The sequence below is a fragment of the Sebastes fasciatus genome, chromosome 14 (assembly GCF_043250625.1).
Source record: "Sebastes fasciatus isolate fSebFas1 chromosome 14, fSebFas1.pri, whole genome shotgun sequence".
NCBI lineage: Eukaryota > Metazoa > Chordata > Actinopteri > Perciformes > Sebastidae > Sebastes > Sebastes fasciatus.
In genome coordinates, this window is record NC_133808.1 from 26,994,230 (window position 1) to 27,013,525 (window position 19,296).

Consider the following 19,296-nt stretch of genomic DNA (forward strand, 5'->3'; position numbering starts at 1 on the left):
TTAGTTGATGTTTTAATACCAAATCACGCATCCGAGCATTTTCGAAGTCAGTCTTTATTACTTACTGTATTTAATTAATCCTTGAATATGTTTGCTGAATATTTCTTTTCAGTTTTTTCTTTTCTACGTCACCTCTAATGTCGAATGCAGGATACACAATTTTGTCTGTTAAAATGGTCAGATTAGGCGATTATAACGTCATAAATTCTTGCCGTGACTCGGCCGAGAGACGACAGACTACACCCCCAACCAATCATAGCTTTCCATCTTTCACGACCTGCCTGATGTCATTGGGATTGGGGTGCTGCGGGACCGACTTCAAGAATGTCATTAATTAACTAAATTACCTGCTCCTGGGTGTTGGGATAATGTTAGCTAATTGTTGTTTATGACACTTTTTTTTTTTATTTTAGACGTGAAATATTTCTCTAACGACGCCTTGTCTCGCTAGCTAGTTGTTGGTTTATACGGCTACGACTCCCATGACCACTTTGGTAAAACACATCCAATCAATGAGCTTAAAATGATGTTTCGTACACCGCTAACAAGCACAAGCTACAGATTATTTTGCAGTGACCTAAAACAGTTAGCAATTTCAGAGTCAGTTCACTTAAATTCTGGTTAAATGTTAGATGGATTCAGCAATGATAATGTAGTGTTTTGTTTTACAATGATGAAGCATTGTAAATTAACTATAACGCTCTGATGCGCGCCTCTGACTGGCTCCTTGAATGTCGACTGAGGCTCATGTACAAGAATGTAAACAAACAATGGCGTCTGAAGCGGTGTGTTTGATACTTGCCTATCTTGTGTTTGGAAAAGCCCAGAAAAAGAAAGAAAAAATGACTGACCTTGCTTCTTTTTCACAGTTCCACCTAGCAGCACCAACATCATTCCTCTTCCACCATGTTTACAGTTCTGTTCTCTTATTGGTCAACGCCACGAAACACGTGGAATCTTTTTGTTGGGACGCCGTGAGACGTCACAGATGCAGCATCAGTTGCCACTACGAGGTACCCAGTCACTGAAAAAATGTACAAAACCTCTGCATTCTGTTGGCTTCAATAGTAAGTTGCTGAGTAAGGGGGGTCCTCTGAGGGGGAGGAGTCACTGATTCTTTACGTTTGGTCAGGTATAAAAGGAAAGGGTTAACCAGGTAGAGGTACAGTTCAGGAGCAACAGCACATCTACAGCCAACATGAGCAACACCGGCATGAACATGAGGGGCAAGGTACTTCTAAAACATCTTTTTGTAATAAGCAGAAATCACTGTTTACAAAATGTGATCACCACCTTGCTGCTTTTATTTCTAACCATTACAATTCACTTTTTTTTCAGATCACCTTCTACGAGGACAAGAACTTCCAGGGTCGTTCCTATGAGTGCATGAACGACTGCTCTGACATGTCCTCCTACATGAGCAGGTGTCACTCCTGCAGGGTGGAGAGCGGCTGCTTCATGGTCTACGACCGCACCAACTACATGGGAAACCAGTACTTCATGAGGAGGGGCGAGTACGCTGACCACCAGAGCATGATGGGAATGAGGGATTGCATTAAGTCTTGCCGTATGATCCCCATGGTAGGAATAAAACAATCTGTCATACTATGATTCAACTACGGCTGACAACCCCCACAAAACGTAATATTAAGACATTAATTTGTTTTTATTATCTCCAAAAAAACAGCACAGGGGCCAGTTCAGGATGAAGATCTACGAGAGGGAGCAGTTCGGTGGTCAGATGCATGAGCTGATGGACGACTGCGACAACATCCAGGAGCGTTACCGCATGAACGACTGCCAGTCCTGCAACGTGATGGACGGCCACTGGCTGATGTACGAGCAGGCCCACTACAGAGGCAAGCAGATGTACATGAGGCCCGGAGAGTACAGGAACTTCAGTAACATGGGATCCAGCAGCTCCAGGTTCATGAGCATGAAGCGCATCATGGACAACTGCCAGTAAATGTTCACTAAATGTTCACTGAATGTTTAAAATGCTATTGAATAAATAATTTCTGCACTACTCTAACTTTTGTTAAGCTTATTGTCCAACTGTCACAATGAAATATTATACAGGAGGCCTATTATACTAAAACAATCTATAAATAATGGGTCATGAAATTAAATATATTAAAACTAATTTAGACAGCTAGCACCTGTTAGCAAGCACGTTTTCATCCTAAAAAGTTTAAAATCTGATGAGAAATTTGGCTCTACACTTTACTGTTAAACCAGGGCTGTCCAAAGTTGGCCAGATGTTAGCAAATTCTTTTTTTTAATTAAAATACCCAACCGACTTTACTGTCTTTTGGAGGCCGTACACGGCTTGGGTTTATTGTTAGAAGATACTGGTATCATATGAATCTAGAAAACCTAAGGACTCCATTATACCAATCATGTCATGCTATAGCTTGTCAGGAACGAGGCTAACACTCTAAAGTTAGGCTAAATTTTGGTCGGGTAAAACTGGCATGGCCATTTTATAAAGGGGTCCCTTGACCTCTGACCTCAACATATGTGACTGAAAATGGGTTCTATGGGTACCTATGAGTCTCCCCTCTACAGACATGCCCACTTTATAATAATCCTATGCAGTTTTGGGGAAAACATGCAGTTCTTTGAATGCAGTATACATGTGTTATTTTTGCCTATTCTAAAAATGGTGTATTTTAATATTTCTACATACTGGGGTCCCTAAACAGTCTTGGAAATGCATAAATTGCATAAATGAGCCCAATTGTATTCAGCAGGTGGGTTTTAAGGGGCTAACATATTCAATTAAGGGAATTTGGGATCCTAGTACCATTTTGCATTTTAATAATACAATATAATAGGTGTTTAATTTTGGACCGTGGCTCATCATTGAGTTCCAGTTTTGGCCCTCCAAGGGAAAAGTTTGAGCATCCCTGTGTTAAATCCAACAGACAAAGGCACTTTCTTTAACATCTATTGAATATTACATAATCCATAATCCAAATTCATATCAAATTAACCTGTTTACAGGTGTTGCAGATAAATACAAGACACTCCTTTATTACATAAGGTACGACTTAAGTATTTACGAACACCTGTATATCGTATGAAACATGGAACGCGTTTTGGACTTTAAAAAACATCTGATCAGAGGTGCATTTAGGTGCAATAGGCTGACGTTATGGGTTTCACTTTGCAAGATACCGGTAAATTAAATATGCATTAGTGACGTGTTGTTAGTATTCAGTGAGCATAACATTATCTAGCTTATCTTTGTCCGGATGATTGTGTGGTAAGCATTTTGGCTTGTAGATCTAAATGTCATATACTTAATGATATAAGTGTCAAAAGAACTGCCAAATCAACACAAAACACAGTGAATAAGATTTAAAAGATGCAATGTAATATATATATACAATATATAGTATTCAGACACAAAGATAGACTAACGTTTCATTTCCCAAGATACCGGTATATTAATTATTCAGTAGGCTATTAGCCTCTTGAGATTTACAGATTTTGAACTGCTGACAGGTGTTAAATAACGCCAAAACACATTAGTGACAGTAATGGGTGGCAAGCTGTCAAGGTCCTTCTAATTTGTAAGGTTTGATATCATTAAATAACTTCAATTATGTAATAAATCGCCCCTTTGCCTCTGTCAGCTTCTCTTTATGTGGGTATTTGTCTTTGGCATGTATTTTATAAATTTCTGATGATGTGCGATTGACAGAGGAATAGACCGGTGACAGATAATGACAGCTACCTTAGCTCTGTACGTCACCCTCCAAAAATGGCAACGCCGCTCTAGAATGCTCCGTGCTTCCCATTCTCTATTTAGTAACCTCTACATGTTGGTTATTATGTTGGCTTCAATAGTAAGTTGCTGAGTAAGGGGGGTCCTCTGAGGGGGAGGAGTCACTGATTCTTTACGTTTGGTCAGGTATAAAAGGAAAGGGTTAAACAGGTAGAGGTACAGTTCAGGAGCAACAGCACATCTACAGCCAACATGAGCAACACCGGCATGAACATGAGGGGCAAGGTACTTCTAAAAAAATCTTTTTGTAATAAGCAGAAATCACTGTTTACTAAATGTGATCACCACCTTGCTGCTTTTATTTCTAACCATTACAATTCACTTTTTTTTCAGATCACCTTCTACGAGGACAAGAACTTCCAGGGTCGTTCCTATGAGTGCATGAACGACTGCGCTGACATGTCCTCCTACATGAGCAAGTGTCACTCCTGCAGGGTGGAGAGCGGCTGCTTCATGGTCTACGACCGCACCAACTACATGGGAAACCAGTACTTCATGAGGAGGGGCGAGTACGCCGACTACCAGAGCATGATGGGAATGAGCGGTGGCATCAGGTCTTGCCGTATGATCCCCATGGTAGGAATAAAACAATCTGTCATACTATGATTCAACTACGGCTGACAACCCCCACAAAACGTAATATTAAGACATTAATTTGTTTTTATTATCTCCAAAAAAACAGCACAGGGGCCAGTTCAGGATGAGGATCTACGAGAGGGAGCAGTTCGGTGGTCAGATGCATGAGCTGATGGACGACTGCGACAACATCCAGGAGCGTTACCGCATGAACGACTGCCAGTCCTGCAACGTGATGGACGGCCACTGGCTGATGTACGAGCAGGCCCACTACAGAGGCAAGCAGATGTACATGAGGCCCGGAGAGTACAGGAACTTCAGTAACATGGGATCCAGCAGCTCCAGGTTCATGAGCATGAAGCGCATCATGGACAACTGCCAGTAAATGTTCACTAAATGTTCACTAAATGTTTAAAATGCTATTGAATAAATAATTTCTGCACTACTCTAACTTTTGTTAAGCTTACTGTCCAACTGTCACAATGAAATATTATACAGGAGGCCTATTATACTAAAACAATCTATAAATAATGGGTCATGAAATTAAATATATTAAAACAAATTTAGACAGCAAGCACCTGTTAGCAAGCACGTTTTCATCCTAACAAGTTTTAAATCTGATGAGAAATTTGGCTCTACACTTTACTGTTAAACCAGGGCTGTCCAAAGTTGGCCAGATGTTAGCAAATTCTTTTTTTTTATTAAAATACCCAACCGACTTTACTGTCTTTTGGAGGCCGTACACGGCTTGGGTTTATTGTTAGAAGATACTGGTATCATATGAAACTAGAAAACCTAAGGACTCCATTATACCAATCATGTCATGCTATAGCTTGTCAGGAACGAGGCTAACACTCTAAAGTTAGGCTAAATTTTGGTCGGGAAAAACTGGCATGACCATTTTATAAAGGTGTCCCTTGACCTCTGACCTCAAGATATGTGACTGAAAATGGGTTCTATGGGTACCCACGAGTCTCCCCTCTACAGACATGCCCATTTTATAATAATCCTATGCAGTTTTGGGGAAAACATGCAGTTCTTTGAATGCAGTATAAATGTGTTATTTTTGCCTATTATAAAAATGGTGTATTTTAATATTTCTACATACTGGGGTCCCTAAACAGTCTTGGAAATGCATAAATTGCATAAATGAGCCCAATTGTATTCAGCAGGTGGGTTTTAAGGGGCTAACTATGTAAAACATATTCAATTAAGGGAACTTGGGATCCTAGTACCATTTTGCATCTTAATAATACAATACAATAGGTGTTTAATTTTGGCCCGTGGCTCATCATTGAGTTCCAGTTTTGGCCCTCCAAGGGAAAGGTTTGGGCATCCCTGTGTTAAACCCAACAGACAAAGGCACTTTCTTTAACATCTATTGAATATTACATAATCCATAATCCAAATTCATATCAAATTAACCTGTTTACAGGTGTGCAGATAAATACAAGACACTCCTTTATTACATAAGGTACGACTTAAGTATTTACGAACACCTGTATATCGTATGAAACATGGAACGCGTTTTGGACTTTAAAAAACATCTGATCAGAGGTGCATTTAGGTGCAATAGGCTGACGTTATGGGTTTCACTTTGCAAGATACCGGTAAATTAAATATGCATTAGTGACGTGTTGTTAGTATTCAGTGAGCATAACATTATCTAGCTTATCTTTGTCCGGATGATTGTGTAGTTAGCATTTTGGCTTGTAGATCTAAATGTCATATACTTAATGATATAAGTGTCAAAAGAACTGCCAAATCAACACAAAACACAGTGAATAAGATTCAAAAGATGCAATGTAATATATATAGCAGACAGTCAGACACAAAGGTGGGCTAACGTTATGGGTTTCATTTTGCAATATAGGCTGCCGGTAGATTAAATAAGCAGTATTAGCGGATGTTTTATTAGTATTCCGTTAGCATAACATTAGTTATCTTATCTTTGTGCGGATGATTGTGTAGTTGGCATTTGACTTGTAGATCTTAATGTCATATACCTACCCGTTTGTAAATTGGACATTATTTACATGTGTCAAATGAACACAAAACACAGTGAATAAGATTTAAAAGATGAAATGTAATATATATATACAATATATAGTATTCAGACACAAAGATAGACTAACGTTTCATTTCCCAAGATACCGGTAGATTAATTATTCAGTAGGCTATTAGCCTCTTGAGATTTACAGATTTTGAACTGCTGACAGGTGTTAAATAACGCCAAAACACATTAGTGACAGTAATGGGTGGCAAGCTGTCAAGGTCCTTCTAATTTGTAAGGTTTGATATCATTAAATAACTTCAATTATGTAATAAATCGCCCCTTTGCCTCTGTCAGCTTCTCTTTATGTGGGTATTTGTCTTTGGCATGTACTTTATACATTTCTGATGATGTGCGATTGACAGAGGAATAGACCGGTGACAGATAATGACAGCTACCTTAGCTCCGTACGTCACCCTCCAAAAATGGCGGTGCCGCTCCAGAATGCTCCGTGCTTCCCATTCTCTATTTAGTAACCTCTATATGTTGGTTATTATGTTGGCTTCAATAGTAAGTTGCTGAGTAAGGGGGGTCCTCTGAGGGGGAGGAGTCACTCATTCTTTACGTTTGGTCAGGTATAAAAGGAAAGGGTTAAACAGGTAGAGGTACAGTTCAGGAGCAACAGCACATCTACAGCCAACATGAGCAACACCGGCATGAACATGAGGGGCAAGGTACTTCTAAAAAAATCTTTTTGTAATAAGCAGAAATCACTGTTTACTAAATGTGATCACCACCTTGCTGCTTTTATTTCTAACCATTACAATTCACTTTTTTTTCAGATCACCTTCTACGAGGACAAGAACTTCCAGGGTCGTTCCTATGAGTGCATGAACGACTGCGCTGACATGTCCTCCTACATGAGCAAGTGTCACTCCTGCAGGGTGGAGAGCGGCTGCTTCATGGTCTACGACCGCACCAACTACATGGGAAACCAGTACTTCATGAGGAGGGGCGAGTACGCCGACTACCAGAGCATGATGGGAATGAGCGGTGGCATCAGGTCTTGCCGTATGATCCCCATGGTAGGAATAAAACAATCTGTCATACTATGATTCAACTACGGCTGACAACCCCCACAAAACGTAATATTAAGACATTAATTTGTTTTTATTATCTCCAAAAAAACAGCACAGGGGCCAGTTCAGGATGAGGATCTACGAGAGGGAGCAGTTCGGTGGTCAGATGCATGAGCTGATGGACGACTGCGACAACATCCAGGAGCGTTACCGCATGAACGACTGCCAGTCCTGCAACGTGATGGACGGCCACTGGCTGATGTACGAGCAGGCCCACTACAGAGGCAAGCAGATGTACATGAGGCCCGGAGAGTACAGGAACTTCAGTAACATGGGATCCAGCAGCTCCAGGTTCATGAGCATGAAGCGCATCATGGACAACTGCCAGTAAATGTTCACTAAATGTTCACTAAATGTTTAAAATGCTATTGAATAAATAATTTCTGCACTACTCTAACTTTTGTTAAGCTTACTGTCCAACTGTCACAATGAAATATTATACAGGAGGCCTATTATACTAAAACAATCTATAAATAATGGGTAATGAAATTAAATATATTAAAACTAATTTAGACAGCTAGCACCTGTTAGCAAGCACGTTTTCATCCTAACAAGTTTTAAATCTGATGAGAAATTTGGCTCTACACTTTACTGTTAAACCAGGGCTGTCCAAAGTTGGCCAGATGTTAGCAAATTCTTTTTTTTTATTAAAATACCCAACCGACTTTACTGTCTTTTGGAGGCCGTACACGGCTTGGGTTTATTGTTAGAAGATACTGGTATCATATGAAACTAGAAAACCTAAGGACTCCATTATACCAATCATGTCATGCTATAGCTTGTCAGGAACGAGGCTAACACTCTAAAGTTAGGCTAAATTTTGGTCGGGAAAAACTGGCATGACCATTTTATAAAGGTGTCCCTTGACCTCTGACCTCAAGATATGTGACTGAAAATGGGTTCTATGGGTACCCACGAGTCTCCCCTCTACAGACATGCCCATTTTATAATAATCCTATGCAGTTTTGGGGAAAACATGCAGTTCTTTGAATGCAGTATAAATGTGTTATTTTTGCCTATTATAAAAATGGTGTATTTTAATATTTCTACATACTGGGGTCCCTAAACAGTCTTGGAAATGCATAAATTGCATAAATGAGCCCAATTGTATTCAGCAGGTGGGTTTTAAGGGGCTAACTATGTAAAACATATTCAATTAAGGGAACTTGGGATCCTAGTACCATTTTGCATCTTAATAATACAATACAATAGGTGTTTAATTTTGGCCCGTGGCTCATCATTGAGTTCCAGTTTTGGCCCTCCAAGGGAAAAGTTTGGGCATCCCTGTGTTAAACCCAACAGACAAAGGCACTTTCTTTAACATCTATTGAATATTACATAATCCATAATCCAAATTCATATCAAATTAACCTGTTTACAGGTGTTGCAGATAAATACAAGACACTCCTTTATTACATAAGGTACGACTTAAGTATTTACGAACACCTGTATATCGTATGAAACATGGAACGCGTTTTGGACTTTAAAAAACATCTGATCAGAGGTGCATTTAGGTGCAATAGGCTGACGTTATGGGTTTCACTTTGCAAGATACCGGTAAATTAAATATGCATTAGTGACGTGTTGTTAGTATTCAGTGAGCATAACATTATCTAGCTTATCTTTGTCCGGATGATTGTGTAGTTAGCATTTTGGCTTGTAGATCTAAATGTCATATACTTAATGATATAAGTGTCAAAAGAACTGCCAAATCAACACAAAACACAGTGAATAAGATTCAAAAGATGCAATGTAATATATATAGCAGACAGTCAGACACAAAGGTGGGCTAACGTTATGGGTTTCATTTTGCAATATAGGCTGCCGGTAGATTAAATAAGCAGTATTAACGGATGTTTTATTAGTAATCCGTTAGCATAACATTAGTTATCTTATCTTTGTGCGGATGATTGTGTAGTTGGCATTTGACTTGTAGATCTTAATGTCATATACCTACCCGTTTGTAAATTGGACATTATTTACATGTGTCAAATGAACACAAAACACAGTGAATAAGATTTAAAAGATGAAATGTAATATATATATACAATATATAGTATTCAGACACAAAGATAGACTAACGTTTCATTTCCCAAGATACCGGTAGATTAATTATTCAGTAGGCTATTAGCCTCTTGAGATTTACAGATTTTGAACTGCTGACAGGTGTTAAATAACGCCAAAACACATTAGTGACAGTAATGGGTGGCAAGCTGTCAAGGTCCTTCTAATTTGTAAGGTTTGATATCATTAAATAACTTCAATTATGTAATAAATCGCCCCTTTGCCTCTGTCAGCTTCTCTTTATGTGGGTATTTGTCTTTGGCATGTACTTTATACATTTCTGATGATGTGCGATTGACAGAGGAATAGACCGGTGACAGATAATGACAGCTACCTTAGCTCCGTACGTCACCCTCCAAAAATGGCGGTGCCGCTCCAGAATGCTCCGTGCTTCCCATTCTCTATTTAGTAACCTCTATATGTTGGTTATTATGTTGGCTTCAATAGTAAGTTGCTGAGTAAGGGGGGTCCTCTGAGGGGGAGGAGTCACTCATTCTTTACGTTTGGTCAGGTATAAAAGGAAAGGGTTAACCAGGTAGAGGTACAGTTCAGGAGCAACAGCACATCTACAGCCAACATGAGCAACACCGGCATGAACATGAGGGGCAAGGTACTTCTAAAAAAATCTTTTTGTAATAAGCAGAAATCACTGTTTACTAAATGTGATCACCACCTTGCTGCTTTTATTTCTAACCATTACAATTCACTTTTTTTTCAGATCACCTTCTACGAGGACAAGAACTTCCAGGGTCGTTCCTATGAGTGCATGAACGACTGCGCTGACATGTCCTCCTACATGAGCAAGTGTCACTCCTGCAGGGTGGAGAGCGGCTGCTTCATGGTCTACGACCGCACCAACTACATGGGAAACCAGTACTTCATGAGGAGGGGCGAGTACGCCGACTACCAGAGCATGATGGGAATGAGCGGTGGCATCAGGTCTTGCCGTATGATCCCCATGGTAGGAATAAAACAATCTGTCATACTATGATTCAACTACGGCTGACAACCCCCACAAAACGTAATATTAAGACATTAATTTGTTTTTATTATCTCCAAAAAAACAGCACAGGGGCCAGTTCAGGATGAGGATCTACGAGAGGGAGCAGTTCGGTGGTCAGATGCATGAGCTGATGGACGACTGCGACAACATCCAGGAGCGTTACCGCATGAACGACTGCCAGTCCTGCAACGTGATGGACGGCCACTGGCTGATGTACGAGCAGGCCCACTACAGAGGCAAGCAGATGTACATGAGGCCCGGAGAGTACAGGAACTTCAGTAACATGGGATCCAGCAGCTCCAGGTTCATGAGCATGAAGCGCATCATGGACAACTGCCAGTAAATGTTCACTAAATGTTCACTAAATGTTTAAAATGCTATTGAATAAATAATTTCTGCACTACTCTAACTTTTGTTAAGCTTACTGTCCAACTGTCACAATGAAATATTATACAGGAGGCCTATTATACTAAAACAATCTATAAATAATGGGTCATGAAATTAAATATATTAAAACTAATTTAGACAGCTAGCACCTGTTAGCAAGCACGTTTTCATCCTAACAAGTTTTAAATCTGATGAGAAATTTGGCTCTACACTTTACTGTTAAACCAGGGCTGTCCAAAGTTGGCCAGATGTTAGCAAATTCTTTTTTTTTATTAAAATACCCAACCGACTTTACTGTCTTTTGGAGGCCGTACACGGCTTGGGTTTATTGTTAGAAGATACTGGTATCATATGAAACTAGAAAACCTAAGGACTCCATTATACCAATCATGTCATGCTATAGCTTGTCAGGAACGAGGCTAACACTCTAAAGTTAGGCTAAATTTTGGTCGGGAAAAACTGGCATGACCATTTTATAAAGGTGTCCCTTGACCTCTGACCTCAAGATATGTGACTGAAAATGGGTTCTATGGGTACCCACGAGTCTCCCCTCTACAGACATGCCCATTTTATAATAATCCTATGCAGTTTTGGGGAAAACATGCAGTTCTTTGAATGCAGTATAAATGTGTTATTTTTGCCTATTATAAAAATGGTGTATTTTAATATTTCTACATACTGGGGTCCCTAAACAGTCTTGGAAATGCATAAATTGCATAAATGAGCCCAATTGTATTCAGCAGGTGGGTTTTAAGGGGCTAACTATGTAAAACATATTCAATTAAGGGAACTTGGGATCCTAGTACCATTTTGCATCTTAATAATACAATACAATAGGTGTTTAATTTTGGCCCGTGGCTCATCATTGAGTTCCAGTTTTGGCCCTCCAAGGGAAAAGTTTGGGCATCCCTGTGTTAAACCCAACAGACAAAGGCACTTTCTTTAACATCTATTGAATATTACATAATCCATAATCCAAATTCATATCAAATTAACCTGTTTACAGGTGTTGCAGATAAATACAAGACACTCCTTTATTACATAAGGTACGACTTAAGTATTTACGAACACCTGTACATCGTATGAAACATGGAACGCGTTTTGGACTTTAAAAAACATCTGATCAGAGGTGCATTTAGGTGCAATAGGCTGACGTTATGGGTTTCACTTTGCAAGATACCGGTAAATTAAATATGCATTAGTGACGTGTTGTTAGTATTCAGTGAGCATAACATTATCTAGCTTATCTTTGTCCGGATGATTGTGTAGTTAGCATTTTGGCTTGTAGATCTAAATGTCATATACTTAATGATATAAGTGTCAAAAGAACTGCCAAATCAACACAAAACACAGTGAATAAGATTCAAAAGATGCAATGTAATATATATAGCAGACAGTCAGACACAAAGGTGGGCTAACGTTATGGGTTTCATTTTGCAATATAGGCTGCCGGTAGATTAAATAAGCAGTATTAACGGATGTTTTATTAGTAATCCGTTAGCATAACATTAGTTATCTTATCTTTGTGCGGATGATTGTGTAGTTGGCATTTGACTTGTAGATCTTAATGTCATATACCTACCCGTTTGTAAATTGGACATTATTTACATGTGTCAAATGAACACAAAACACAGTGAATAAGATTTAAAAGATGAAATGTAATATATATATGCAATATATAGTATTCAGACACAAAGATAGACTAACGTTTCATTTCCCAAGATACCGGTAGATTAATTATTCAGTAGGCTATTAGCCTCTTGAGATTTACAGATTTTGAACTGCTGACAGGTGTTAAATAACGCCAAAACACATTAGTGACAGTAATGGGTGGCAAGCTGTCAAGGTCCTTCTAATTTGTAAGGTTTGATATCATTAAATAACTTCAATTATGTAATAAATCGCCCCTTTGCCTCTGTCAGCTTCTCTTTATGTGGGTATTTGTCTTTGGCATGTACTTTATACATTTCTGATGATGTGCGATTGACAGAGGAATAGACCGGTGACAGATAATGACAGCTACCTTAGCTCTGTACGTCACCCTCCAAAAATGGCGGTGCCGCTCCAGAATGCTCCGTGCTTCCCATTCTTTATTTAGTAACCTCTACATGTTGGTTATTATGTTGGCTTCAATAGTAAGTTGCTGAGTAAGGGGGGTCCTCTGAGGGGGAGGAGTCACTCATTCTTTACGTTTGGTCAGGTATAAAAGGAAAGGGTTAACCAGGTAGAGGTACAGTTCAGGAGCAACAGCACATCTACAGCCAACATGAGCAACACCGGCATGAACATGAGGGGCAAGGTACTTCTAAAAAAATCTTTTTGTAATAAGCAGAAATCACTGTTTACTAAATGTGATCACCACCTTGCTGCTTTTATTTCTAACCATTACAATTCACTTTTTTTTCAGATCACCTTCTACGAGGACAAGAACTTCCAGGGTCGTTCCTATGAGTGCATGAACGACTGCGCTGACATGTCCTCCTACATGAGCAAGTGTCACTCCTGCAGGGTGGAGAGCGGCTGCTTCATGGTCTACGACCGCACCAACTACATGGGAAACCAGTACTTCATGAGGAGGGGCGAGTACGCCGACTACCAGAGCATGATGGGAATGAGCGGTGGCATCAGGTCTTGCCGTATGATCCCCATGGTAGGAATAAAACAATCTGTCATACTATGATTCAACTACGGCTGACAACCCCCACAAAACGTAATATTAAGACATTAATTTGTTTTTATTATCTCCAAAAAAACAGCACAGGGGCCAGTTCAGGATGAGGATCTACGAGAGGGAGCAGTTCGGTGGTCAGATGCATGAGCTGATGGACGACTGCGACAACATCCAGGAGCGTTACCGCATGAACGACTGCCAGTCCTGCAACGTGATGGACGGCCACTGGCTGATGTACGAGCAGGCCCACTACAGAGGCAAGCAGATGTACATGAGGCCCGGAGAGTACAGGAACTTCAGTAACATGGGATCCAGCAGCTCCAGGTTCATGAGCATGAAGCGCATCATGGACAACTGCCAGTAAATGTTCACTAAATGTTCACTAAATGTTTAAAATGCTATTGAATAAATAATTTCTGCACTACTCTAACTTTTGTTAAGCTTACTGTCCAACTGTCACAATGAAATATTATACAGGAGGCCTATTATACTAAAACAATCTATAAGTAATGGGTCATGAAATTAAATATATTAAAACAAATTTAGACAGCAAGCACCTGTTAGCAAGCACGTTTTCATCCTAACAAGTTTTAAATCTGATGAGAAATTTGGCTTTACACTTTACTGTTAAACCAGGGCTGTCCAAAGTTGGCCAGATGTTAGCAAATTCTTTTTTTTTATTAAAATACCCAACCAACTTTACTGTCTTTTGGAGGCCGTACACGGCTTGGGTTTATTGTTAGAATATACTGGTATCATATGAAACTAGAAAACCTAAGGACTCCATTATACCAATCATGTCATGCTATAGCTTGTCAGGAACGAGGCTAACACTCTAAAGTTAGGCTAAATTTTGGTCGGGAAAAACTGGCATGACCATTTTATAAAGGTGTCCCTTGACCTCTGACCTCAAGATATGTGACTGAAAATGGGTTCTATGGGTACCCACGAGTCTCCCCTCTACAGACATGCCCATTTTATAATAATCCTATGCAGTTTTGGGGAAAACATGCAGTTCTTTGAATGCAGTATACATGTGTTATTTTTGCCTATTATAAAAATGGTGTATTTTAATATTTCTACATACTGGGGTCCCTAAACAGTCTTGGAAATGCATAAATTGCATAAATGAGCCCAATTGTATTCAGCAGGTGGGTTTTAAGGGGCTAACTATGTAAAACATATTCAATTAAGGGAACTTGGGATCCTAGTACCATTTTGCATCTTAATAATACAATAAGTGTTTAATTTTGGCCCGTGGCTCATCATTGAGTTCCAGTTTTGGCCCTCCAAGGGAAAAGTTTGGGCATCCCTGTGTTAAACCCAACAGACAAAGGCACTTTCTTTAACATTTATTGAATATTACATAATCCATAATCCACATTCATATCAAATTAACCTGTTTACAGGTGTGCAGATAAATACAAGACACTCCTTTATTACATAAGGTACGACTTAAGTATTTATGAACACCTGTACATCGTATGAAACATGGAACGCGTTTTGGACTTTAAAAAACATCTGATCAGAGGTGCATTTAGGTGCAATAGGCTGACGTTATGGGTTTCACTTTGCAAGATACCGGTAAATTAAATATGCATTAGTGACGTGTTGTTAGTATTCAGTGAGCATAACATTATCTAGCTTATCTTTGTCCGGATGATTGTGTAGTTAGCATTTTGGCTTGTAGATCTAAATGTTATATACTTAATGATATAAGTGTCAAAAGAACTGCCAAATCAACACAAAACACAGTGAATAAGATTCAAAAGATGCAATGTAATATATATAGCAGACAGTCAGACACAAAGGTGGGCTAACGTTATGGGTTTCATTTTGCAATATAGGCTGCCGGTAGATTAAATAAGCAGTATTAGCGGATGTTTTATTAGTATTCCGTTAGCATAACATTAGTTATCTTATCTTTGTGCGGATGATTGTGTAGTTGGCATTTGACTTGTAGATCTTAATGTCATATACCTACCCGTTTGTAAATTGGACATTATTTACATGTGTCAAATGAACACAAAACACAGTGAATAAGATTTAAAAGATGAAATGTAATATATATATACAATATATAGTATTCAGACACAAAGATAGACTAACGTTTCATTTCCCAAGATACCGGTAGATTAATTATTCAGTAGGCTATTAGCCTCTTGAGATTTACAGATTTTGAACTGCTGACAGGTGTTAAATAACGCCAAAACACATTAGTGACAGTAATGGGTGGCAAGCTGTCAAGGTCCTTCTAATTTGTAAGGTTTGATATCATTAAATAACTTCAATTATGTAATAAATCGCCCCTTTGCCTCTGTCAGCTTCTCTTTATGTGGGTATTTGTCTTTGGCATGTACTTTATACATTTCTGATGATGTGCGATTGACAGAGGAATAGACCGGTGACAGATAATGACAGCTACCTTAGCTCCGTACGTCACCCTCCAAAAATGGCGGTGCCGCTCCAGAATGCTCCGTGCTTCCCATTCTTTATTTAGTAACCTCTACATGTTGGTTATTATGTTGGCTTCAATAGTAAGTTGCTGAGTAAGGGGGGTCCTCTGAGGGGGAGGAGTCACTCATTCTTTACGTTTGGTCAGGTATAAAAGGAAAGGGTTAATCAGGTAGAGGTACAGTTCAGGAGCAACAGCACATCTACAGCCAACATGAGCAACACCGGCATGAACATGAGGGGCAAGGTACTTCTAAAAAAATCTTTTTGTAATAAGCAGAAATCACTGTTTACAAAATGTGATCACCACCTTGCTGCTTTTATTTCTAACCATTACAATTCACTTTTTTTTCAGATCACCTTCTACGAGGACAAGAACTTCCAGGGTCGTTCCTATGAGTGCATGAACGACTGCGCTGACATGTCCTCCTACATGAGCAAGTGTCACTCCTGCAGGGTGGAGAGCGGCTGCTTCATGGTCTACGACCGCACCAACTACATGGGAAACCAGTACTTCATGAGGAGGGGCGAGTACGCCGACTACCAGAGCATGATGGGAATGAGCGGTGGCATCAGGTCTTGCCGTATGATCCCCATGGTAGGAATAAAACAATCTGTCATACTATGATTCAACTACGGCTGACAACCCCCACAAAACGTAATATTAAGACATTCATTTGTTTTTATTATCTCCAAAAAAACAGCACAGGGGCCAGTTCAGGATGAGGATCTACGAGAGGGAGCAGTTCGGTGGTCAGATGCATGAGCTGATGGACGACTGCGACAACATCCAGGAGCGTTACCGCATGAACGACTGCCAGTCCTGCAACGTGATGGACGGCCACTGGCTGATGTACGAGCAGGCCCACTACAGAGGCAAGCAGATGTACATGAGGCCCGGAGAGTACAGGAACTTCAGTAACATGGGATTCAGCGGCATGAGGTTCATGAGCATGAAGCGCATCATGGACAACTGCCAGTAAATGTTCACTGAATGTTTAAAATGTCATTAAATAAATAATCTTTGCACTACTTTAACTTTTGTCAAGCTTACTGTCCAACTTACACAATGAAATATTATGTAGTATCATACCAAAAAAAAGGCCCCTTCCCAAATTCATACCCCCCATACTTCTGACACTCTCGCTCGGACTACACCCATCTTCGAACTCGGCCTTCAATTTGATCTCAACTACACACCTGCAAAGTTTAGTGACAGCATCTTGTACGATTGTGACAAAATTTGTCCATAGACAGACATATAAACACATGATACACAATCCCAAGGTGAAAACAATACCAGTCCCGGCTGGTAACAAGCACTGCAACAAGGACTTTCTAGTCTCCTTGTTGTTTTGCCTGGTCTGGCTCTCTGTTCCTGCTCCTGCTCACTTCCCCCAGGCCACATTACCCTCCTCTCACCCCCCAGATCTAGCCATCCTCAAACCATCCACCACATGTCCTCAGACTCTCGTACCCATCCTGCTCACCTGGCATCCCCTCCCACCTACACACCTGTTCCCATTTCCCTCATCAGCTCTGCCTGGCCTTCCCCACCCACCTCCTCACCTGCAACTTGTTCACTAATCAGCCACTCTCCACATATACAAGCCTTTTGCAAGACCTACCTGTCGGACCTACTGCTATTTAGACTCTTGTCACCTGTAAGCAATTTTTTCAACAATAAACCATTTAGTCAATTACTTACAAAACACACAATAAATTCCTGTGACTGATGGCCTCCAAAAATATTTCTTTAAAGTATTTCTTTTAGTATTTTCAGGTGCAAAGTTATCTCATGAAACATTTAGAAGAGGATAAATAAGATGAATAAGATTTACCCCAAAGAGCTTCGGATTCCAGAGCAGCAGATCGTCCTCCAGACCTGGCGGCGTTTCATTCATTCCTATGAAAGTTGCTCATTGGCGCATGAAGCAAAAAAAAAGCTTGACTTCCGAGTGTAAAATTACCCGGATCATCAGACGATCTTCCCTATCCATTGGGCCCATGGAGCAGGCGCAGTTGCGTTTCCTTTAACTTCGCCTCCCAGCCTGCGGTCCAGCCTCGTTCTGGGTCTCATTCACATGAACGGAGGAAGGAAAATAACTCTGGATTCGGCTATTAGTGCATTTTACAACTTTTAGGACATAATTATTTAAATAAGGGCTATTCGAGTGATCGTACTGGGAAGTTGATTTACCTAAAAAAAAATTATACGCTGATTTACGCACGTCTCTTTCCCAATGTAAGTCTAAGGGGAAAAAGTCTTTGAGGGCTCAATGGCATCACGTGATGCACACGGAAGTTGTAGCACCACCATTTGGCCACTTACCGCCAGAGGACTCCGGCCCCATACCTGTCCAGTCCCCAGACCACTTCCCTTATCACCAGTTTACCTCCTTTTGTTCCCTGTCAGATCATCGCTTCTTGCATGTGTTTTCTTTTGCTTTTCACCCGTTACCTGTCTACTTGTTACCTGCTACCTGCCTGCTGGACCTACTGCTATTTGGACTCTTGCTATCCTGTAAGCAATTTTTAAACAATAAACCATTTAACTGCACCAGTCTGTCCGTGTCATCTGCATTTGGGTCTTTCCCCTGCTAGTTGCACTCCCAACAGTAACAAGCATATTCATTAATTAACTAAACTACATGCTCCTGGGTGTTGCTGATGGCCAGTGACTCCTTTATTTCTGATTGAAAGTGGCGGCTAAAGTAGTTAAAGGTTTCTAAGCTAACGGTAGTCACTTGAGCTACTAATGTTAGTTAATTTTTGTTTATGACACATTTCTCTAACTATGCCTTGTCTCGCTAGCCAGTTGTTGGTTTAATACAGCTACGACTCCCAAGGACCACTTTGGTAAAACACATCCAATCCCTGAGCTTAAAATGATATATCGTAAACTGCTAACAACAAGCACATGTAAGATTATTTTGCAGTGACCTAAAACAGTTAGCAATTTTAGAGGCAGTTCACTTAAGTTCTGGTTTAATGTTAGATGGATTCAGCAATGATAATGTAGTGTTTTGTTTTACAATGATGAAGCATTGTAAATTAACTATAACACTCTGATGCGCGCCTCTGACTGGCTCCTTGAATTTCGGCTGAGGCTCACGTCAACAAGAATATAAACAAACAATGGCGTCGGAGCGGAATGTATGATACTGGCTGTCTTGCCTTCGGGAACCCTCTATTTCACAGTTCCACCTCGCCGCA

General features: G+C 40.1%; 6 protein-coding genes across 6 annotated transcripts; all 6 read left to right on the plus strand.

Annotated features, from left to right (window-relative positions):
- Nucleotides 1-1,124: 1,124 nt before the first annotated feature.
- On the plus strand, nucleotides 1,125-2,024 carry LOC141781754 (gamma-crystallin M2-like). The gene is made up of 3 exons (XM_074657560.1): nucleotides 1,125-1,231; nucleotides 1,339-1,581; nucleotides 1,688-2,024. The coding sequence occupies exons 1-3, from the start codon at nucleotides 1,199-1,201 to the stop codon at nucleotides 1,964-1,966; spliced, it is 555 nt and encodes a 184-aa protein (XP_074513661.1). The 5' UTR covers nucleotides 1,125-1,198; the 3' UTR covers nucleotides 1,967-2,024.
- A 1,933-nt stretch (nucleotides 2,025-3,957) lies between these two features.
- On the plus strand, nucleotides 3,958-4,794 carry LOC141781753 (gamma-crystallin M3-like). Its single transcript, XM_074657559.1, has 3 exons — nucleotides 3,958-4,018; nucleotides 4,127-4,369; nucleotides 4,476-4,794. Exons 1-3 carry the CDS (start codon nucleotides 3,986-3,988, stop codon nucleotides 4,752-4,754), a joined length of 555 nt encoding a protein of 184 aa, XP_074513660.1. The 5' UTR covers nucleotides 3,958-3,985; the 3' UTR covers nucleotides 4,755-4,794.
- Nucleotides 4,795-7,035: 2,241 nt separating this feature from the next.
- On the plus strand, nucleotides 7,036-7,872 carry LOC141781756 (gamma-crystallin M3-like). Its single transcript, XM_074657562.1, has 3 exons — nucleotides 7,036-7,096; nucleotides 7,205-7,447; nucleotides 7,554-7,872. Exons 1-3 carry the CDS (start codon nucleotides 7,064-7,066, stop codon nucleotides 7,830-7,832), a joined length of 555 nt encoding a protein of 184 aa, XP_074513663.1. The 5' UTR covers nucleotides 7,036-7,063; the 3' UTR covers nucleotides 7,833-7,872.
- A 2,224-nt stretch (nucleotides 7,873-10,096) lies between these two features.
- LOC141781755 (gamma-crystallin M3-like) lies at nucleotides 10,097-10,951 on the plus strand. Its single transcript, XM_074657561.1, has 3 exons — nucleotides 10,097-10,175; nucleotides 10,284-10,526; nucleotides 10,633-10,951. The coding sequence occupies exons 1-3, from the start codon at nucleotides 10,143-10,145 to the stop codon at nucleotides 10,909-10,911; spliced, it is 555 nt and encodes a 184-aa protein (XP_074513662.1). The 5' UTR covers nucleotides 10,097-10,142; the 3' UTR covers nucleotides 10,912-10,951.
- A 2,224-nt stretch (nucleotides 10,952-13,175) lies between these two features.
- On the plus strand, nucleotides 13,176-14,030 carry LOC141781795 (gamma-crystallin M3-like). The gene is made up of 3 exons (XM_074657638.1): nucleotides 13,176-13,254; nucleotides 13,363-13,605; nucleotides 13,712-14,030. The coding sequence occupies exons 1-3, from the start codon at nucleotides 13,222-13,224 to the stop codon at nucleotides 13,988-13,990; spliced, it is 555 nt and encodes a 184-aa protein (XP_074513739.1). The 5' UTR covers nucleotides 13,176-13,221; the 3' UTR covers nucleotides 13,991-14,030.
- Nucleotides 14,031-16,266: 2,236 nt separating this feature from the next.
- Nucleotides 16,267-17,111, plus strand: LOC141781793 (gamma-crystallin M3-like). The gene is made up of 3 exons (XM_074657637.1): nucleotides 16,267-16,327; nucleotides 16,436-16,678; nucleotides 16,785-17,111. Exons 1-3 carry the CDS (start codon nucleotides 16,295-16,297, stop codon nucleotides 17,061-17,063), a joined length of 555 nt encoding a protein of 184 aa, XP_074513738.1. The 5' UTR covers nucleotides 16,267-16,294; the 3' UTR covers nucleotides 17,064-17,111.
- Nucleotides 17,112-19,296: the final 2,185 nt, after the last annotated feature.

Excerpts from the sequence above, each read along its gene's own strand:
- LOC141781754 (XM_074657560.1), top strand. The coding sequence starts at position 1,199 with ATGAGCAACACCGGCATGAACATGAGGGGCAAG. Across the intron at positions 1,232-1,338 it reads GCATGAACATGAGGGGCAAG|ATCACCTTCTACGAGGACAA; the intron begins GTACTTCTAAAA and ends CTTTTTTTTCAG. Across the intron at positions 1,582-1,687 it reads CTTGCCGTATGATCCCCATG|CACAGGGGCCAGTTCAGGAT; the intron begins GTAGGAATAAAA and ends CCAAAAAAACAG.
- LOC141781753 (XM_074657559.1), top strand. The coding sequence starts at position 3,986 with ATGAGCAACACCGGCATGAACATGAGGGGCAAG. Across the intron at positions 4,019-4,126 it reads GCATGAACATGAGGGGCAAG|ATCACCTTCTACGAGGACAA; the intron begins GTACTTCTAAAA and ends CTTTTTTTTCAG. Across the intron at positions 4,370-4,475 it reads CTTGCCGTATGATCCCCATG|CACAGGGGCCAGTTCAGGAT; the intron begins GTAGGAATAAAA and ends CCAAAAAAACAG.
- LOC141781756 (XM_074657562.1), top strand. The coding sequence starts at position 7,064 with ATGAGCAACACCGGCATGAACATGAGGGGCAAG. Across the intron at positions 7,097-7,204 it reads GCATGAACATGAGGGGCAAG|ATCACCTTCTACGAGGACAA; the intron begins GTACTTCTAAAA and ends CTTTTTTTTCAG. Across the intron at positions 7,448-7,553 it reads CTTGCCGTATGATCCCCATG|CACAGGGGCCAGTTCAGGAT; the intron begins GTAGGAATAAAA and ends CCAAAAAAACAG.
- LOC141781755 (XM_074657561.1), top strand. The coding sequence starts at position 10,143 with ATGAGCAACACCGGCATGAACATGAGGGGCAAG. Across the intron at positions 10,176-10,283 it reads GCATGAACATGAGGGGCAAG|ATCACCTTCTACGAGGACAA; the intron begins GTACTTCTAAAA and ends CTTTTTTTTCAG. Across the intron at positions 10,527-10,632 it reads CTTGCCGTATGATCCCCATG|CACAGGGGCCAGTTCAGGAT; the intron begins GTAGGAATAAAA and ends CCAAAAAAACAG.
- LOC141781795 (XM_074657638.1), top strand. The coding sequence starts at position 13,222 with ATGAGCAACACCGGCATGAACATGAGGGGCAAG. Across the intron at positions 13,255-13,362 it reads GCATGAACATGAGGGGCAAG|ATCACCTTCTACGAGGACAA; the intron begins GTACTTCTAAAA and ends CTTTTTTTTCAG. Across the intron at positions 13,606-13,711 it reads CTTGCCGTATGATCCCCATG|CACAGGGGCCAGTTCAGGAT; the intron begins GTAGGAATAAAA and ends CCAAAAAAACAG.
- LOC141781793 (XM_074657637.1), top strand. The coding sequence starts at position 16,295 with ATGAGCAACACCGGCATGAACATGAGGGGCAAG. Across the intron at positions 16,328-16,435 it reads GCATGAACATGAGGGGCAAG|ATCACCTTCTACGAGGACAA; the intron begins GTACTTCTAAAA and ends CTTTTTTTTCAG. Across the intron at positions 16,679-16,784 it reads CTTGCCGTATGATCCCCATG|CACAGGGGCCAGTTCAGGAT; the intron begins GTAGGAATAAAA and ends CCAAAAAAACAG.